Source organism: Alligator mississippiensis, chromosome 2, assembly GCF_030867095.1.
Source record: "Alligator mississippiensis isolate rAllMis1 chromosome 2, rAllMis1, whole genome shotgun sequence".
Lineage (NCBI taxonomy): Eukaryota > Metazoa > Chordata > Crocodylia > Alligatoridae > Alligator > Alligator mississippiensis.
This window is the reverse complement of record NC_081825.1, coordinates 79,575,756-79,596,545: the sequence shown is the minus strand read 5'-3', so window position 1 is coordinate 79,596,545 and position 20,790 is coordinate 79,575,756. Positions and strand designations below refer to the sequence as shown.

General features: G+C 45.1%; 2 protein-coding genes across 9 annotated transcripts in view; one reads left to right on the top strand and one right to left on the bottom strand.

The window, feature by feature from the left end:
* FBXO8 (F-box protein 8) overlaps positions 1 to 17,135 on the bottom strand; it is a 39,001-nt gene extending 21,866 nt beyond the window's left edge. Inside the window, exons 1-2 of one of the 3 annotated variants that reach the window (XM_014594188.3) lie at positions 17,051 to 17,135; positions 5,490 to 5,829 (exon numbers count right to left, since the gene is read on the bottom strand). In XM_014594188.3, coding sequence (XP_014449674.1) covers positions 5,490 to 5,818 — 329 coding nt within the window. In that variant the 5' untranslated portion in view covers positions 5,819 to 5,829; positions 17,051 to 17,135. Of the gene's footprint in view, positions 1 to 5,489; positions 5,830 to 14,815; positions 14,838 to 17,050 lie in introns of those variants that run through there. The other 2 variants (XM_006258519.4, XM_059721873.1) reach the window with 2 other exon arrangements.
* The window catches only part of CEP44 (centrosomal protein 44), a 112,669-nt gene that overhangs the window by 47,179 nt on the left and 44,700 nt on the right, over positions 1 to 20,790 (top strand). For 2 of the 6 annotated variants that reach the window (XM_059721871.1, XM_019481382.2), the window contains exon 1: positions 17,424 to 17,674. The exons of 1 other annotated variant lie outside the window; for it this stretch is intronic. The gene's annotated coding sequence lies outside the window, so the exon portion shown is untranslated. Of the gene's footprint in view, positions 1 to 16,204; positions 16,298 to 17,423; positions 17,675 to 20,790 lie in introns of those variants that run through there. 3 more of the 6 variants (XM_059721870.1, XM_019481381.2, XM_059721872.1) reach the window with 3 other exon arrangements.

Here is a 20,790-nt window from a genome sequence, read left to right as displayed (position 1 = left end):
CGTTGCCTTGTGGAGATCCTCACACAGAACTGCTTCCTTCTCCTGGCTCTCATCCACTTCCCTTCACAAGGTGCACTTTGTCCCATCTCTTTCCTTGCCACCATTTCAAATACTGCTGCTGCTACTAGTGCCACTGCTGCTCCAGCTGCCACTGATTCCTCCTAAGCCTTCCAGCCAGATCAGGCTGGGTTATTATCCTGATTTTAGCCCACATGCCAAGGCTGAACCTAACACAAGAATAGGTTGGGGGGGGACAGGGGCTTGTCTGAATAATATACATGGTAGTACCCATTGTGTACAGTTCCCCTCCGTGCTGACTCTTTCAAGTCATGGTAAGCCGCTATACTGAATACATTTTGACTTCCTCTTCACTCCCACAGCTGAGCTGTGCCTTTCTCTCCCATTTCCAATAATTTTCATTTCTTCACCAACCTTAAAAGTCTGGCAAACATTACCAAATGGAACCCCAAACAGTTCAACCAGAATCCTTCTGTTTCCCCTTCAGCCCGTTGCACATGATTAGCATGCTGTGCCCTCCATGAGGTGAAGCTGGACCAGGCTGCCCTGCACCTCATCTGCATATACATTTTTGGAGGATCCCAAGACTCAAGACAAGAATTACTGGTTCCAGTCATGAGTGGGGGGCTAATTAGTACATGGATCCTTTGTGAGGGGGAAGGGTCTCCTGGAATACACACACACATACTAAGCAGTGTTGAATTGTGGTAGGGTCACCATGGCTTGAAATGCTGTTGACTCTGCTGGGGCCCATTAAAATGGAATATATGCCTTTTGGCTTTGGATTAATAGCATGCATGATTTGCACTATATAAGTAGATACACAGTGCTGCTTAAAAGAGTGTTTATGTGCTAAAACAGGCACCAGTTTCAAAAAATGTAAAATGCATCAATTCTGGATGAACTAAATTTATATGCAAATTACTACAGCTATGTTTATTCCAAGGTCAGTGCTTATACATTTGCTTCTTTCCGTGTACTCAGGGAGAACAGGAACTAACATGGGGCGGGCAATTACTTTGGCTAAGGACCAAACAAAAAATCTTTCAGAAGATATCATTTTAACTAATTACATAAAAAAACCCAAATCATATACTAAAATCAAGTATCTGTTACAACATATTTTAATTTTATTGAGTAGTGTACATGGAGGCAATTGCATAAGAGCTCAAAATAAAGTATTACTTTTGTATATTGTGTCGGGGTGACGTGTGTGTGTGGGGGGGGTGCCTGTGCACCAGGTCCTGGGATCCAGCTGGAGGTGAGGGGGAGGGATGGCAGGGGGCACGTGCAGCAGGTGGCCAAAGGGCCAGTGCAGGCAGGTGCAGGTGTGGTCCTCTCCCCTCACACAGCCTGTGGCTGCTTGCACAGCACTCCACGAGAAGCCAATCCCTGCTTGGCCCTGCCCAGGGAAGCTCACTGTGTTCCTGCCTGTGTCCACCAATGGCCCCACCCCGTGTACACAGCTTTCTGGTAGGCCTGCTCTCAGTGCTGCTGTAGTCCCCTGGGCACACCTTAGCTTCCCCTGCCTCCCTTGGCTCTTCCTTCTGCCCTTGCTGTACTGCTCCATGTAGAAAGTAGCAAGGGGAAGGGCAGCAGCTGTGAGGACATGTGCTGGCACTACACGGCCAGCCAGGCTAAGGGAATGCTTCAGTCAGGTGGCTTGTCCTAGCATATGAATCTCTAGTTCCAGGCCACCTTCCACCCAACTTGGCTGCCCATCATGCTAGGTAGGCAGAGGGGGACAGTGGCTAGGACCCGGACTTGGAGCCCCATGTGCTGGGACAGGAGCCACCTAGCTGCTGCTTCCTCTTCCTGGCTGGGTGTGTGGTGCCAGGCACAGGTCCCCATGGCTGCTGTCACTTGCCTGTGCTACCTGCTCTTTGGAACAGCACAGCAGGGGCAGGAGGAGCCACTAGAGGTGGAAGAAGCCAAACACTAACCAGGTAGCTGCAGCCACACCAGAAGCATCCCTGCCAAGAAGCTGTGCGTGCTGGCCAGGGCTGTCGGGCAGGGCTCAGTTCCATGCCCCTCAGGGGCAGCTGTGGACCAAATTTAATCAGTTGGCAGGTTGGCTCCAACCCACAGGCCATATTTTGACCACTCCTTGTCTAACAGGAAGGCACCAGGGAGAAAGTGGGGAGGAGAAGAAGCTGCAGAGGGAAGAAGTTGGGTCAGGGTCTTAGGACAAAAGGGCTACCTGACCTCCCACATTTATGTTCCCTGCTCTAGCAGCAGGAGGGGGACAAATTCAAGGTAAACCTCCAATATTTAGATTCTATACCTACAGAATTATTATAACAATTTTTCCATACACAGAATCTAATTACTGGGGGATTGTCTTATATTAAGGTTTATCTTATATTCAAGTAAATACAGTAACTAAAATATTGTTCTTAATATGTACTGACTTGGAGTTTTTGGCTGAAGACAATATAGTTAGCCTCGGACAAAATAATTTTGTATAGAGATTTCTTTTTTATTTTAGTATTTTTTTGTACATTTAGTCCTTTTGGTCCTATGTTGGCTATTTGATTCTCTCTGGGTTTTTTCTAAGGGTAATAGCAGTTCAAGGACTTTATATGTAGGTATCTTTTTCTATCTAGAGAAAAAGCTGATTTTCCTAAAATCGAACCTGAAAATTCAGTCAACTTATAAGCAAAGCCTGTAATGGTGCTATTTTATTCAGCAGACTCCTGTCTAAGTGCACTGGAGGGAGAGAATCAAGATTGCGCAGTCATGTAAATTTGGCATTTGCTTGATTTTGTATTCCAAGTAATATAATTTTAATAGGGGTTTTTTTGGTTTGTAACTGTAGAACATAATAGAAAAATACAGAGAATTTGATTATGCAACATCTATCATAGATTTGATGGGCTTTACTTTCAAAAGAGTTCTCTGTGTGCCTAGTCTAAGATTTCTGTGGAACCAGAAGAAAACAAGCAGTGCTATTCACCAGTGGCCTTTATACTGGATTATGTGAACAGACTTGCAAATTTATTTTTTTTAATACAGCACAAATTGTTGCATGGAACATATTACTTCAGCTTTTCACTGAGGAGTTTTTAGATTCAGTATGAAATTCTTGTGTCTAAGTGGTGGCCCCTTACTTCCTCCTCCTGGCTACTGGAAGTTAAAATGCCAAAGTGCTTTTAACAAAAATTATTGCAATTAATCATGATTAAAAAAGTGGCACTTGATTAAAATTTTAATTGTGCTGTTAAACAATAATAGCATCTCAATTTATTATAAATATTTTGGGCTTTTTTCTATATTTGCAAATAAACTAATTTCAATTATAAAACTCAGTGCCATAAGAACAGAGCAGAACTATGCTAATCTCTGCCTAGTGATTAAGTACAGTATGCAAAAAGGGTTAAAACTAGGGTTAACATATTTCCAGTTCCAAAAAAAGGGCCCCCATACTACTTTCCCTGCTGAAGGGGCAGGCACCCTTTCCCTGCCCTGCTGCAGCCCCACACCTAGATAGCTTGACCCTGCCCGGCTACTTTCTGGTCACATGTATGCGTGTGGAGCCCGGCAGCAGCGAGGAGGGTGAGGGGTGCTCTTCCCCCAGTACGCATGGCCTAGGCCGAGAAGCAGCGATTAACTCGTGTTAAAAAAAATTAAAGCATGAATTTGTTTTTGTGTTAATTGTGCCCATTAATGGTTTTTAACTGACAGCCCTAGTTAAAATGTTTGTAAATGTGGATACACATGTGTTATGTAATGGGATGGAAGGGGAAACTTTTGGGATAGGGACAGAAACAGCATGAAAACTGTCCATTGGCTGCAGCAAAGCAGAAATGGACAGTAAGTCTTTAAATCAAATCTTCAGCTTTCAAAGAGATGTAGCCTAACTCTGGAATCAGTCCTGGCCAAATACTGGTTCAGGTTTCATCTTGATGGTAAGGTGAATGTAACCTGGACTTTATGAAGGCATGATTATTTGTAATGTGTAAGTAGTAAAGGTCTGTGTTTAATTTACATAATGGACTTCTGACTTTTTCTTGCTCCTTCTTTCCTTACTATGAATCTCTTGCTCTCACTGCCATATGACACATATTTTACTATATTAGTCTTCTTTCCTTCTGATGCTGTTCAATTTAGATTCATTATGTTGGACTTAGAATTTGAAACCACTATAGCCTTGTGCTTACTAGACACCACTGGTATGCAATGAAAAGCACCTGTAGGTTTCCATAGTACAACTGACCTTGTGTTCGCTATACTGCTAGCTGAGTTCGAGAGGAGTTCATTTAACCCAACTCAGGTGAAAACAATAACAGTGCAAAATAACTTAAAAAGCAAGGGGTAGCCAAGTCCTCGCTGCACTACGGGCTTGATTATCAGTAGAAATTCCATCCCTGGTGGGTTAAATAGGTTTAGTTTAAAGATACCAAGTAACTCCATAGTTTCATAGTAGGTAGGGTCAGAAGGGACCTGAGCAGATCATCAAGTCCGACCCTCTGCCATGGGCAGGAAAGAATGCTGGGGTCAAACGACCCCAGGTAGGTGATTATCTAGCCTCCTTCTGAAGACCCCCAGGGTAGGACCAAGCACCACTTCCCTTGGAAGTTGGTTCCAGATCCTAGCCGCCCTGACTGTGAAGTAGTGCCTCCTGATATCTAGCCTGAATCTACTCTCCATCAGCTTATGGCTATTATTCCTCGTTACTCCCGGTAGTACTTGGGGGAACAAGGACTCTCCCATAGCCTGCTGGTCCCCCTTGGCCAGTTTGTAGATGGCCACCAGATCCCCTCTCACCCTTCTCTTGTGGAGGCTGAACAGGTTCAGGTCCTGTAGCCTCTGCTCCTAGGGTCTGCCTTGCTGCCCCCGATCATGTGAATGGCCCTCCTCTGGACCCTCTCGATGCTGTCCACATCCCTCCTGAAGTGGGGCACCCAGAACTGGATGCAGTACTCCAACTGCGGCCTGACCAACGTTGCATAGAAGGGGAGGATCACCTCCTTGGATCTGCTTGTTATGCATCTGTGGATGCATGACAAGGTGCAGTTAGGCTAGTTATTCTTCTGCATGCATGAAACTAAGGATAACACTTGAATTATATGTTCAGCTGACACTGCAGTGAAGATACACTCTTAGTTTTCTCTAATGTGTGACATGACAAACAAGATATGTACAAATATGCACACAAGTTTGTACCAAGTACGCTTTTTGCCCTTGCATAAGAACATATCTTCTAATAATTGATTTGTATTCACCTACAAATACATTCTTGGGTTTTCACTTTGCTTTTGTTCCTCACGTCAAATCCGAATCGACTTGCACAACATTTGTTTATAAAACAATAAAAGCAGGCAGCCAACAAAGTGTATAAAATAGTAAATTAATTTGAGCTAAATAGTAACTTTTCACTTTTGAAACTGTTTAAAAAAAATGAAAGTATGTGAAAACAAACTATAAATCTACTAATCCTTAAACATGCAGGTGACCTCCCATTAGCTTACCCTTGCCAGAGAAGCTCATCATTAGCAAGATCCTGCCAGACACAAGAAGCCAGGCAGAGGTCAGTTGCATTCAGGTATGACAAAATGGTAAAACTAAGCTCAGGGGGCAACATTTCCAGGTTAATGAATCCTTCTTGTTCTTTGGATTTTCTTGTTTTCAACAGATGGTAGATATCAATGCCTCCTTGGGCTTGTTTGCGATGACTTGCATTGGAAATACTGTTAGTAGTGATTCGTCTACCATGCTCTCTGGAGAGATAGCTTTGTCCGCTGTATCCTTGATGTTGCAGCTGCTGGTTCCTAGCAACTCTCCACAGCCCCTGACCCATCTGCGAGCCTGCTGGTTGTAAAAACCAAATAAAGTTATTTTAAAACAGAAAAAAAAAAGAGATCTGTGCACTCATGAGCAGAGACCAAATTTGCTAGCAAGGTCAGGTTTGCACTGATAACTAAGTGTAGAACTGGCCTTCAAACAGGAAGTGAAATCTTATCAGTAATTACAGTACAAATCTAATCTCTGGTCCACAGTAAAACAACTGAACAAATATTTGAGAACAAAAGTATCAGAAACTAGCATAGCAACATTTGACTGAATGAATTTTCATAGCCTGATTATAAAAACAGTACTGAGCCAAATGCCTACTAAATCAAATATGCAAGTCAAGGGGCTATAGTAAGTTAACTATGTTTTCAAGTTTAGCTGAAAAATGTACTCGCATGACCTGCGTAAACAATGTGATATGAAATGTAACTAAACAAGACAGTTTACCTTGATGTGTGATAGCATGTAGTAAGCTAAAGCAGGGGTGGACAATTATTTGGCCCTGCGGGCCACAGAGGGAGTTTTGCTGAGCTGTTGTGTGCTGGGTCAGCACCCCCACAGTGCAACAGCTCATCAAAACTCCCTATGTGGGATGGGGCTCCGGGTGGGTGGAGATCAGGACAGACAGGTGAGGCTGGGATCACAGGGTGGGGTCACAAAGTGGTGACAGAGCATGGCCAGGGTCAGGGTTGAGCCATGATCTGCTGCTTACACATCCCCACGGTGGGCACCAATTCTGTGGGCAGGGGCGTGCAGGGAAGCAGTTCATGGCTCTACCCTAGGTCCCAGCCCCACACTGTTACCACCCAAAGATCCTGGCCTGGGCCCTAGATGCAGCTCCCTGCCTGCTCACAGCTCCATCCCATATACCTGGCCAAGTGCCTTGCCTGCATGAGTCTCACTCCCAGCAGCAGGTGTGGGGCAGATGGGCCAGGGTGCCAGGGCAGCAGGGCCAGATCTGGTGGATGCGGACACTGGAAGGAGCGATGCTGCTGGGAAATAGGAGTTCAGCCACTGTGCCACCCCAGCACTGTTGCATGCCTCAGGGTGGCGGGATGGGCTGCGTGTGCTATAGCCTGGGCTGCCCACCATGCCTGAGCCAGGTGGGACTGAGGGACCTGCTGTGGGCCAGACAAAATCCCTCGGCAGGCTGGATCCAGCCCGTGGGCCATATTTTGCCCACTCCTGGGCTAAAGGCAGGGATCAGAATTAAGAAAAATCCTAATAAATTTGGAATTGAAACTAAATTTGGAAGTGTTGCGCTTACTTGTTAAGATAAAGATCATGGACCGATTCATTACTTTGGATATTCAGAATGTGTGAGAGGGTTAACTGACACCTGAGATTTCAATGTCACAGCTGAATCCCAGAACTGGGACTTTTATAGAAATACCAAATGTCGATTAAAAAGAAGTGTTAGCAAAGCAGTCTTTTAATAGTTCTATCACATTACAGATGAACGTCACCACTCCAGCTCCATATCAGGAAACATTAGAACACAAAATCAGGGCTACAATATTACTATTCACTATAGCTTGGTGAGTCTGCATCTACATTAACACATTTAGTTCTGGCATACTGCTGAAAATATATAGAAACAGAGCAAATTTAGCAAAAAACAAATACAAATTATTGGACAGTGACCATGAAGAATCTCTTCTTTAATGAAAACAATTTAAAATAGCAAGGAGTGAGTTGAGAAGAACAGGTTAAGATACTATAAATATATGAAAAGTATGCATACTCTGAATTATGAAGTTATTTATGATTGACGGTTATTTATGATTACTCTTGCAACTAAGAGTTGTGGAATAATATTTAAAAAAGGGAAATTTAACAGAAATTTTGAGACTTCTCTCATGATATGTAATAGTTCAAGATGATGGAAGTCCCACTGCTTAGAAAACTTATAAACCAACCACACTATGAGAAAACATCTGTTTTCTTTTTGCTGCTATTCCCCAACTAAAAGAATGTTTAGTTTTTTAAAGGCTATAATATAGTGTCTTATGGTAAAGATTTTTTTAAAGGGTGCTTTCAGTATTTGAATATTTTTATGCTGCTACTATGTACCAATATTAAAGATCTTATTGATCACACCAGAAGAACTCTATTTAATAAAGTCCTCTGGAACTTGCTTTTTATTATAACCCAACTGTGCAGGTAACTGTGCTAATTCTTGCCAGTTACTTACATTGTATGCTATAAACACAACCTGAAATCTAACTCTACAACATGGTTAAGTAAACACACACACACACAACTATTTCAGTAATAATTATATTTACTAAAAGGGACAAAGAAGTACTTTACACATGTTCCCAGTTTGTGATACGAGTTCATTGTCCAAATGCTACTGAATTTCACAGTAAGGAGTTTCTTATTTGGAACTCCTGCTATGACAGCAGAGTAGCATAACATAATTGATAAGCATTCATTCCAGAGCTCTACGGTTTCCTGAAGCTGGTTCACAAAAAGCAATATAAACCAGACACATTTAGGCAGTTGAAGACTGGTCTGATAGGCTCTCACAGGCATGTTAAAACTATTTCTAGTCTGGTAGCACACAGAATCAGAATTAGGGCCCTGTTATATTAAGTTGATGCATGATGAGAAGGCTCCAAAGAGTTTCAAATGTAACAAGTAAAAGAAAAGTGGGGAAGAAAGATGAGGTAAAGGCCATGAAATTATAGCTTAAAAAAATAAGTGCATATAAGCGTGTAGAATTGTTTTTTTACTTCTGCCATGTTGTATTTATTTAATTCTTGAACAATTTCTATTTTTTATACTTCTTACTATATTTTCATGCCTATAAGAAGCCTCTCAAAGGTGTTCCCACCTTATTTTTGGGAGTCTCCAAAAAGGGGGGCAGGTGGGGAGATCTTGCCCTGGAGTAAGGGTAAGTACCCAAGGTGGGGGCCTGATCAAGTATGTGGTGCTAGGGCCATGCTGAAAGGCCCAATCTACCACGCAGTTCTGCAGACACAATGCAAGGCCCAATCTGATGTGCCAGCTTCAGGGCTGCCTGTTTGGTACAACCCTGTGCATTGGCTCTGGAGCTCGTGTGCCAGATCTGGGGCCATGTGCTGGGTTAGATCTGGTGCTACTGCTGCAGACCCCCATACACCATTTTGAACTGGTATGCAGTTGGGGAAGAGGGCTCGCCATGGGTCTAGAAATTAGGTGGTAGTGAAAGCAAAAGAAGGAGTGGTGGCAGCGTTAACTGTGGTGGCTCCCAGATCCACGGCAGTTAATACTACCACTTCTCCACCCCCACTCCAAATTTCCATAGCTGTGGGGAACCTTTCTCCTCATATATAATTTTTCCCAGCTGGCTTTGGGGAAAAGGTGAGGTTATATGTGAGAAAAAAAACCCAACAGATTTCCACCCCACTTAAATCTCTTATGTTTTACTTAAGTATCTCTCTAACATACAAATCTTTGGTGAGGGTATGAGCTTTTAGAAAATACTGAATTGCTGGGGAAGGCAGGAAAAATAAGGAAAGAGTGGATGGGAAGAAGCATAGTTATGGAAGACTTGGGAGTGGGGAATGAACAGAGCAGACTGGTGCAGTAGAGCAGCTACTATTAAATATCATCCATGAACTGTAACTGAAGAACAATAAGATTGAAATGAATTAAAATATCTAACCTGCAAGTTATCTATAATGGTAGTTTTCTTCCTGAGATATTTTTTATTATTATTAGTTGGCTGTGGCTGGGGTTGTGATGAAACTCAGGGCTTTGTATCTGTGGGGTTATGGCTGAAGCAGCTGAAGAACACCTACCACCATCTGGTGCCTTGTGCCATCATCTAGTGTTTAATTTTGAAGAAAAAGACCAAATCTGAAGTCTGCAAGACTAGCTAGCAGATCTAATTCTAATACTTGTGGTAAGATCTTGTCACAGTGTAAGGGGATGCACCAAGAAGTGACGACCTATCATGACATCTCAAAACATGTCACAATGCAAGCATCATATGTATTCCTCAGACTGTAGAAAGTTATTTGCCAATAGCCGCAAAACTGAAACCGAGCCAATAGAGGCAGTAGGCCTGTGTGAATAGGGAAATATTTGATTTGGATTTGGCTGATTCGGAGGACAGTGATTCAATTTGGAGATTTGAATCGCTGTCCTGAATTGATTCAGCTGAACGGCTTCAGAAGATTTGACTGCCCAGCCCCATTCCCTGCCCAGCCCTAGCACTTAAAAAAAAAAAGAAAGCCCCACACTCACCAGTTGCAGCAGCTGCGATTGGAGCCTCTGGGTGCTCATGTCAGAGACCCACCTGTGCAGCGTGGATTGCCTCCCCCCACCCCCCCTCCCCGGTACCCACACAGCAGCTGTCGCATTGTGTGGGTGCAGCGTGGTTTGGCAGGGTGCTGTATGCTGCCTGGGTGCTGGGGTCACTGGGGCTGAGCAGTGCTGGGTTCTGACTGACACGTGGAGCCACCCCAGCTCCCAGGCAGTGCGCGGAGCCCTGCCAAGCTGTGCTGCACCTGTGTCATGGTGCAGCCACCGTGTGGGTGCCAGGCAGAGGGGGTGGGGCAATCCCCACTGCCCTGCGCTGTGCGTGGAGGCTCTGCCATGAGCCCTCAGAGGCCCCAACTGCTGCTGCCAGAACCAGTGAGTGCGATGCTTTTTTTTCATTTTTTTTTTTTAAAGTGCTGGGAGGCTGGCCTGGGCAGGGGATGGGGCTGGGCACGGCAGGGCAGCCATGGGGGCTTCTCCTGTGGCTCTTCTGGCTGCACCTGCCTCGGTCCCGGAGGGGGAGCTGCGGGAGCTCTTCCCTGCTGCTGCTTGCCCAGCTGGTACAGGGATGGAGGGGCACAATGCAGGTGTAGCTCACTCTGGGCAGCAGCAGGGAATAGCCCCCGCTCCAGAGCTGCCGTACCCGCATCAGCACTGAGAGAGGGGGCTCTGCCTTGTCACCGCTTGCCAGCTTGCATGGAAAGTGCGGGATGCAGGTGTGGCAACTGGGGCTCTGCCCTGCTGCCACTTGCCTGCTTCCGCCTGGCACACGCCACGCTCACATCCTGCCCCATCCCCCACCCCAGCTAGGCAAACAGTAGCAGGGCAGAGCTCTTGCTCCCAGGGCTGCTGTGCCACCCCCCCCTTCCCGGGCAGCTTGCCCCAGCCCCAATCCCTCCCTCCCCCACCCCAACAGACTTACCAGCTGGAGGCATCTGTGTCGGCTGCCTGTTTAAACTATGACCGAATCTCCAAAGCGGCCAAATCTTTCCCGAAGTGATTCAGATGGCTCAAACAGATTCAAAGCTTTTTACTGGTCTCCTGATTCAATTCGGTGATTCAGTCCCCAAATCAGGCCAAATTTCCTCCAAACTGAATCAGCTACCGAAGTTCCACACAGCCCTAGCAGGCAGGTACTTACTTAAAAGATTTGCTGATGTGGATGGGTGTCCCGAACACATTTAGCATTGTTGTAAACTTGCTATCTTTCTAAATATCAGAAGAACACAACAAGCCTTATTTTTAAAGGAATCAAAACACCTTGTAGTATATTCTGATTTATGTTATCATGAAATTAAAATTAATATATGTATAATATATTATAACTAATTTTTATCTCCAATAAATCTGCATGCACTTGACAAAGTCTTTAGCATCCAAAGGACATGGTTTAAAGGCTCCTATATTTAGAGCAGTGAAAAATACTTTGGCTTTGGTTCTGCAGATTCCCATGGATGGACACTTAGGCCAATTAGGCCTCTATGTATGCCAAATAAGGCCTTTATCATGGTGCTTCAAATCAAAGATCCCAGCAGAAAGATATATGGACTTCTATGGACTTGAGTAGAACAGAGAGATTAAACTTTAATAGATGCTTAGAATTATTGTTTTTACATGGTGGTACAGGCCATTTAAGCCCCTGGAGTTCCTACTGACTGGGGCTATGAATGCTCAATCCTCAAAAACTGGCGTCCACATAATGGATGGATAATACAGACAAAAGCACTGCCTATAAGATGGCTTGCTCACTAAGACCTGCACGCTGAAGCAACTTAGAAAATGAACCTTAAATTAAGAAACAAACAAACAAACAAACACACACCTCCAAAAAGCAAAAGCCTGCTTGAATAGGTGGACTCGACTCAATTGCTTTGGAAAGATAATATTAATATTTCTCTAATGTTCTGGGGCCATTTACCATGGAAAGCTATTTTTTTATCTAATGGCTACAGGTTGTAGATTAACTGGCATAATTTCAGTCTGTTCATAAAAAAGGGCGGGGGGGGGTGGAGAACTAAAACAAATATAATTTGGACTGACAGTTGAATGATGCAGCAGCCAAAGTAGGCTTTTATGTAAACAACCCTAATGCAGCCTTTTCTAATTGGATTGCAAACCTTTCCCAATAGAATTAACATACTTTTGCAGTAGATTCTGAAGAGGCAGGTCCCAGGAGAGGCAATAGTTATCGATTAACTGCCCTGATACTTCATAGAGGGAGAAAGAGTAAAAAAAAAAAAATACACCTTTTTGCCACTCCATAAAATTCATAGTCTAGCCAATATACATATATACAATATACAGCTAGTATGCTATGATCCAAGGCTACAGGGGCTTTGCTTTCATTGGTTTCTCCCAGTGGCTCTGAAATTAGATGAAGCCAGGTAGCAGAACTGAGCGCCTCTCACTCTTCCATTCTCATTCTCCACTGGCACCCAGGCAATGGAAGAAGAAATCATCAGGTACAAATGCTGGGTGAATGGGAAAGGAAAGGAATAGATTGGGACAAGGAGATAGAAGGAATTTGAGACTTACTACACTAGGAGAATCTGGAAAACTTTCCTTAACATCTTACTACCTTGGAAAAGGAAGGGTTTGAGATGAACTATGTTTAGCAGGATTCCAATATTTTTAATATTGTTTGAAGAACAAACTGGAAAAGTTAGATGAGCAGTTCTCTTGCTGAAGGAAAAACCTGACATTCACTTTAATTTTTCTTCATCCTGAACTACCTAAATTTATTCCAAAATCCTATAACTAATTCTTAGTTTGACATTATATTCCAACTTAGAAAGCATATACCTTCTTCAGCTATGCAGAAACACTGCTCATACCAGGAGGTGTTGAATCTGAGGACTGATTCATGAAACACTAAATTTTGCATATTCCTTGTGTTCTTGCTAGATTAACATTAATTAGTATGGAAACAATAGTGGTAGGTTCCTTAAGAACCATCTCTTAAGTCTAAGCTGCTTGTCCATTTGCTTACAGATAAACCAGAGCAGGATCCTGAAATACCAGCCAGTGCATACAACATATACAACTGAGAATCATCTAGGAAAGGAACTACACCTAAGCAATATAATGCAGAGAATACTAAACAGCATTTAATACTCTGATTCACTCGGGAACAAATAAAATGTCCTTCACCACATTTTAAAATGTATATTTGAGCTTTTAAAGCATTATCAATGTACAGCCAGTTCCATTAATTAAACCTCTCTCCCCACTAGTTAATATATTTTTTCTATAAAAGAAATATCACTATACTAAATATAGCTGTCTCCCAGCAAAAAAAAGGCCTATCTTGGAAAGATCAGGAATAGTAAGTACAGACTGCTGCTCTAAAAAGGTTGGGGGGGGGGGGGTGGAAATCTAATCAAGAATTCCTGGAGCAGTCCTATCAGTTCATAGGTCACACAAGTCACTTAAGGATACAATAAGAAACTGCTATTTCTGCTGTGAACAAATACCACTGATCTGAGAACACAGCTTAACATTATCCAAACAGAACTAATTTTTAGATTTAAAAACAAATCAATGTTTTTAGTCAAATGCATTAAATACCCAACCTTCCTTTATATCTTTTATCCACAAGTTTTCTTTTTCTTAAAATTATTAACAATAAAGAACACATTCCTTACCTCGATAAATGTAATTTGTTGCCTCTCAGAAAACAACAGTATGGATATTTCTCAATCAATAATATGCAACGTTTTCCTTACTTTTATCTACCACTTTCTCAATTCTACAACACATTGTATTATACAATTATCTATTTAATGTAGAGTCCTAACAGACTGGAAAACTGATTAAACCAGCACATGGTCAGCTTATCCCATAACAACATATTAGACACCTATTTTAAACAATTATTTAATCTGTCATGACATGCCATAAATAGGACACATAATCAAGTGTACATATACATGGAAACTTACAAAAAAATTACTGCTTATTTGAACAAGTAGCATCTAACTTTTAAAAGAGGTAATTAGGAGGTTTGAGTTACTTCAGTAGTTGCTAGATCAATTAAACAGGGCATAGCTTTGGGTTTTTCCTTATAGTTGTGTATGTAGTATAGAAATAACAGCAGCCAAGAGGAGTAGTATCCATCTTAATGCCAGCTGGCCTTTAAAAAGAGCCAGCCGATGGTTTGCCAGGAATGGGCATTATCCAGCCATTTCTTCCGAATTCATTTTTTATTTAAAAAATAGCTAGGCCTTATCCTTATAAATAGAATCTCACGATTGTGAGAGAAATCTAAATGAATATGGCCATATATCTATAGTGCGTGAGTGTGTTTGTGGATAAACTAGAAAAAGAGGTAACAATTCCCTTAGGCCTATGCCCTGGTCCTAGAGCATAGACTAGGCATGTGTTATAGAGTTCTTTTGGGACTAAAGGGATCCTATGGAGCCTCTGAACCATAACCAAAGATACCCTGATATGGTGAAAAATTATTGGAAGTTCTGACCAGGAGCGATACCCCTGTTTTGATGCCTTCATACCTCAAAGGCTTTAAAGCAAGACCTGTGGTTCCTCCTGGGAGCTGCTCTTCTCCCTTCTGCCTAAAAGTGCAGTGGAATTCTCAGTTCGTGACCATAAAGGAGAGGGAAAACCTTGTCCTAACACGTGTTAAACTACTTTCTTACATCTTGGTGTTGCAGTGGGCATCTTTGCTGCTGTTTTTATTACAGAAGTCGTTAGGCGGTTAAATCAAGATCAGGGTCCTTGCAAATGAGTTGCCTACCTGCTGGTTTTTGCAGGTGGGTTTTGCTCCCAACGGGGCTTCTCAGCCATTCCTCCCAAATAAAACAACCTTTTAAACAAAACAGGAAAAACTCACAGCCTGCCTTTTTCCTCCTTGCAAACTGTTCCCTCACAATTTGCTTTCTATCTGAGAAACTTGCTAACACAAACTGTCATTTTTCAGCATCACAGGATTTCAATTTGAAATGTCTGATGTCAGAATATTATAGGAGGTATACATAGGAAAAAGAAAAGCATCATTATCAGGAAGATTCTCTAAAAACTGTCTGCTTGAGGGCGTAAAGTTCACTCAAATCAGTAAATGTGGAAGTTGGGGGTTTTTTTTATACTAGCCCATGATCCTCTGCAAGACAGATTATCTGCCTAATCTTTAAGTAACCCTTCTATATACACAACAAATCTACACAAACTTCAGCTGCAGTTGTTATTTCCATGTTTCAACTACAGCAGCTACACAGGAATTTCTAGATGCAAAGAGCCAATCTAATCGTTAACAATGATTACAAATGGAAGATGAACAATTTTCTTAGTTCTCTTAATCTTCTTTAAACTAGTCTGAACATAATCACTTCCAATTAATTCCATATTAGAAAACAGGGCATGGTTTACATACATCCTGGGAGAAAAATGCAAGTAATCTGCCATAATATCCAAGAAACTTGGCTCTTAGTAACATACATCCATGCAAGGTATTTCTGTGGATAGACATCCAAAGTAGATTTTTTTTTTTAAGTAAAGAACCTTGAATGGATTTAATTTAAATGTAATATGCAGAAATGATTAAACAAACTACAATAGATTTTTTTTATTATTAAATACCATTTTAACTGATGTCACAAACTATCATATTATTTAAACCAGCCCAGGACTAATTATGGTAAAGCCACAAGAGTAAAACTTCAGAGCCTTGCTAATCTGCCATTTGTTAGAGTGGGTGTCTTCTTTCTTCTTCCCTACCCCCTTCCTCCCTGCCTCCTAAGTAATTATTTTCAGCTTTGCAGTAAGCCAGGATGAACATGTTCATTATTGGAACATAATGGACAAAGTAATTTTGAGTACAAGAACCTCTGATTAGTGAATGACTACTAACAGTCACCACAGCTGTATTATGAAAAATTCTCCTCTTTTAAATTGTCATATCAAAATAAGCAATGGCAGTGTATTTCTCCAAGCTTCAATTATGTATTTTCCCTTACCATTTAGGCTCCTTGATTAGGCTCTCACATGATCAGTAGGAAAAACTACTCAGCAAATGTATAACAAGATTCTGAGATGCACAGGGCCTGGAACCTATAACTCTATACTGCTACAAAGCTGACATACTCTAGGGTATAAATAGTGGGTCTCATACATTAATAGCGGGTGTGTACAAATGCTCAAAACACCTGGTTTATGATCATAGGCCAGGAGTTCCAGGAGCACACATTTGTCAGCACTGAGAGAGGTTCATGGGGAACTTGATGTAAGTAACCGGGGGTGGGTTGGTGGGATTTGAGGAGACCGGTGGGTCTGCAGGGAGGGGTTGTCTGTCCTGGGATGGGGGAGCTAAAAATAACCCAGTTGAGAAGGGAATGAAAGTAACCCGGTCAAGGTGGGGGTTGGGTAGGAAAAACCCTAGGGCTGGGGAATGGCTGGGCTTCCCCAGCCTTAAGGCTCACGTGCAGACATTCCCTGGGCAAGGTTAACTTATTCTGGATCTAAATTAGGTCTTGTGACTTAACTTAGATGGGGCCTGCCATTTTTGGTCTGATATAACAACCGCCCCACCCGACTGCTCAGGTGGGCACTTAAATTGTCCAATGGGTACGTGCAGGAGATCCCGTTAGAGCCACTTCACACTGGAGCCAGGTCCCTCGCCAGGGAACAGCTGCACACTCCCACGGGCTGCCAAAGAGCTTTCCCGCGCCCACCCGCAATGCTGGCTACTCCTCTAGATGGAGCAGGTTCCTTCTTCCGCGGGGACGGAGCGCCACGGCGGGGGATCGCGCTGCCTGGCACGGCCCCCGCCCCTCGGGAGGGTCCAAGAGCCCCCACACCCAGTGTCTGCCCCCAACGCCCCGTGGGGGGGGCTCCCTACTCCCCTCACATGCCCCGCCCCCTCCTTGCACGGGATTGGGCCTTTCAGCCAGCCGCCCCTCCCCCGCAAGCGATATGCGCCCTGCGATTGGCCATGGCGCCCGTCACTTCGGATCAGGCTCCCTCCCGCTGTCCCTACCTGTGCAAGCTCCAATCCCAACCGCCGCCGCGACGAGTCGGGTCCGAGTCGGGGCGGGAGCCTCGCCGGGTGGGAACAAGCTCGAGCAACCTCGGCAGGGAGTGGGTTGCGGTCCCCTCCTGCACCCCCAAAAACACCCCGAGGAACCACCCCTGGCTCCCCGGCTCTGACTGTCGCTGTTGTTGCCGGAAGTGACGACCCCGCCGCGAGGCTCCCCGGAAGCAGAGCTTGCGGCTGCAGATTCGCCACGCGCGACGGTTCCTCCCCTTTCTCCGGAGCCTGCCCTGCTGCTGAGGGCAAGCGGCTTGGGGGCGGGGCTCCCCGAGGGACGGCTCTGGGAGTGCAGGGGACTGAGCGGCGAATCTGGCGAGGTGAATCGGCAGCTGCGGAGCAGGCGGCTGGTAACGGACAAACTGTCGCGGGGCCGGACAGTGCAGAGCTCCCACGGCGCGGGCTGTGCCTAGCGAGGGGCTCTGGCCTCGCGTCCCGGCTTCGCTGGGGACAGCAAGAGACGGACCCGCGTTTTATGCTGTGAAGGTAGTGGAGGAGCGACGTCGTGGCCGCGAAGGACCGGAAGCCGTGCGGGGGTCCCAGGCTGGGCCCTTTCCTCGGGCTGCCCGGCTGGTGGGTGACCCCCGGGCGGCCCCTGAGGCGGGGTGCTCGCCTTCTGCCTGTGCTGGAAACCAGCGGGCTCAAGCGTTGGAGGAATGGGAAGGGGAGCGGGTAGGGCTTAGTGTGTCTCGGCCGCTGTGCCCCTCTCCGGCCATGGTGACTGGTGTTGTATTGAAGCCTCAGCACCTGCAGCGCTGGCAAAAAAAGTCATGGCCAGGAGACACCTGATGCCAGGTTTGTCGTAAAGGTTGACTGCGGGCTCCGCTTGTGGCAAGGATTCTGCCAGGTTTCTTGTCTACGTGCGCAGCCTCAACGCACAGCGGCCTAACGTGTGCCTCAGATCAGGTGTTAACACACTCGCGCCTTAAACAAAGTAGTGGGAACAATACCCTGCCGCAACAAAGTCCTCCCCGGTTTCCAGTTCTTTTTTTACAGGGGTCAAAACTAACTACATTTTATATTCCACTTGTGTTTTGAATATCTTAAACCAGGGATTGTCAGCTGGGGTATGCGTACCCCTGGGGGTATTTGGGAAGGCCCTGGGGAGGTATGCGGCAGCAGTGTGGGGGGTGGGGGCCACCAGCACTTTGCACCACTGCATGCCATGCATCACCAGCACTTGTTTCCGCTGGCACAGCATGCTGCTGGCACTTCCACCGCCACATGCCACTGGCACGTCTGGCTTTGGCACCGCATGCTGCCAGCACTTCTGGTTTTGCCGTCGCGGATGTATGGGGTACCCTCCTCCCCCCCCCCCGGGACAGCCACCGGAGGACTCCCCAGTTTTCGACCGACTGCCGTACATTGACCAAAAAAAGGTTGAAAACCGCAGTCTTAAACTGTCCTGTACCACGGGCTTCTTTCACATGTGGGGGAACTGCAGGGTCACTTTCCTATCCCTTCTCCATTCATGCTTCCATGCAAAGTTTCACTGGGTTGTGTCCACTTGCTCCCTGAATTCGTTCATAGGCCAGCGGGCTCTGTCCGGTGTGCTCTACTCTTTCCCACCTCAGTCTGCTCATTTTTTAACCTATGACCTTTGCTTCTGTTTCTGCTTTGTTCATTTGTTCCAAATAATCAGTTGGCACATGTCCAGTAGCTCCCTTCATTAACTGGGGAGAGTGGGGGAAGATCGAGGGGAGCTAAAATTGCTGTGTGGGCTTAAGTCCCATGACCCAGCAATGCATCAAACAGGCCAGATCTGAGTGTGATTCCAGCCTTGTTGTGGTGCAAGCACTGGACCCCCATGTGTCTAGCACAAGTACCTTTCCATCCATCTCACAATAAGATTGCACATCTTCCACCATCATCCTGACCATGTTTCCACGTTACAACTTCTGCTTATGTGAGGGATTCATGCATCAGTCAGATTTGCTGGTTGGGCCTAGTCTGGCCAGTGCTTTAGGAAAGCCTTTATGTGAGTAGTACGTGTTGATTAGTATTCCAGTGAGGCCTTACAAGTTCCACTGGCTAAGAAACTGACAGACGTTCTTTGTTATGTGGGACTTGAAGTTGTTGACAGACTCTAAACGTTTTATAACTGACAGATCAAGTTTCTGATAAACACAAGTAGCCTTGGAGGTCAACTCAAGCTTTGTTTTGGCAACTACTAGTGATATTAACAGGAAATAGTCAAAGACAATGATTCTCAACCAGGGTACCAGGACACCTCACTGTCAGATCATATGAAGGATACCATGAGGTGTAAGATGATAATTGAGGTATTAAGGGATAAGTACAGGCTCAGGCTTGTCCCTGCTTAGATGATCCTCCATCTCTTCTGCCAGGAAGTAAACACTGATATCTACAAATTAGTTTTTTTAACTAATTTATAGCTACCTGATTCACAAAAGTTATGGAGAGGTGCCTTGAATCCAAAAAGACTGAGAACCACTTGGGGTAATACACCCGTTTTTAGACTCAAGGCATCCCTCATTAGATCCCTCCCTCATGAGGCACCCCTTGAAAATTGTCAGCTTTACTTTTTTTTTGTTTTTTTTTACTACAGAAAAATACTAGGGCAATTCTTCTTTTGCAAAGAACTCAGAAAAGCCATGACAGGATGAGTAAAAGGCTTTTGATGCTATGGCTTGCTATTTGAAGTCTTTGGACTTACCTTGTAAATTATATTTGCACGCCTGTGTTAGCATTTTATGGCACTCTGTGGCATCCTTGGCAGGATCCCAAGGTACCCCTGGTGCTGCACCCTTCCAGTTGAGAATTGGTGGTCTAAGGCTTGATCTTGCTTGTCAAAGTGGGTGTGACCTCTTACTTCAGAGTAAGTAATGTTTGTTAGCCATTATGCTGCAAAATTTTGTTGGAGACACTTTTACCATGAAGTTAACTAAGGAAGTCAGTAGAAATACCCCAGCCTCTGCCATCAAACTACAGTGGTATTGGGTTTTAAGTAGAGGTGTACCGATATATTGGTTGCCTATCGGATCAGCCCTGATAAAAGAAAAATGACATTATTGGCTTTTTTGGCCCTTGTAGCTGATAATGCTTACTGTTAATTATGCCTTCTAGCCAGGGCCCCGGATGCCTGAGTTCCCTCTTGCCCGCAGGGCCAGGGCCCCCAGATGCCTGGGTTCCCTCCTGCGAGTCAGGGTGACCTTGAGGGCCCAATCTGGCTCCAGGGGCCTGAGCCGTTTTCCATCCCTACCTCCTTCCCCTCACTGGTGGGCCGGAGCAGAGCAGAGCAGAGCAGCTGGTGTAGTGTCCCAGGTGTTGGCATGGACTGCGTCCTGGGGCTGAGTCAGGCACTGTAAGAGGCAGTGAGTGCCACAGAGACATGACTGGGGTGGGGACAGGCAGGCAGAGCGGCCCAGCCTGCCTTGGCCTGACTTACCTCAGCCTGCAATGCCTGGGGGGTCTGTGCCCGAGGGGCTGGGACAGAGCCTGGTAGGGCTGGAGACATCTGCTCTCCCCCTTGCTATGTGCAGCAGGGTCCTCCCCCAACCCCTCATCTCAGCTGGGTCCTGCCCTTCCCAGGGTTGGGGCCAGATCCATTCAGCCTCCCAGAGGCACGCAGGCTTCCCCTGCTCCTGGTAGCAGCAGCACGAGGAGTGGAAGGAGCTCTTTCCCTGCCTTTGGAGTCCAGTGCCCAGGACCTGACTGTGGAAGAGGAG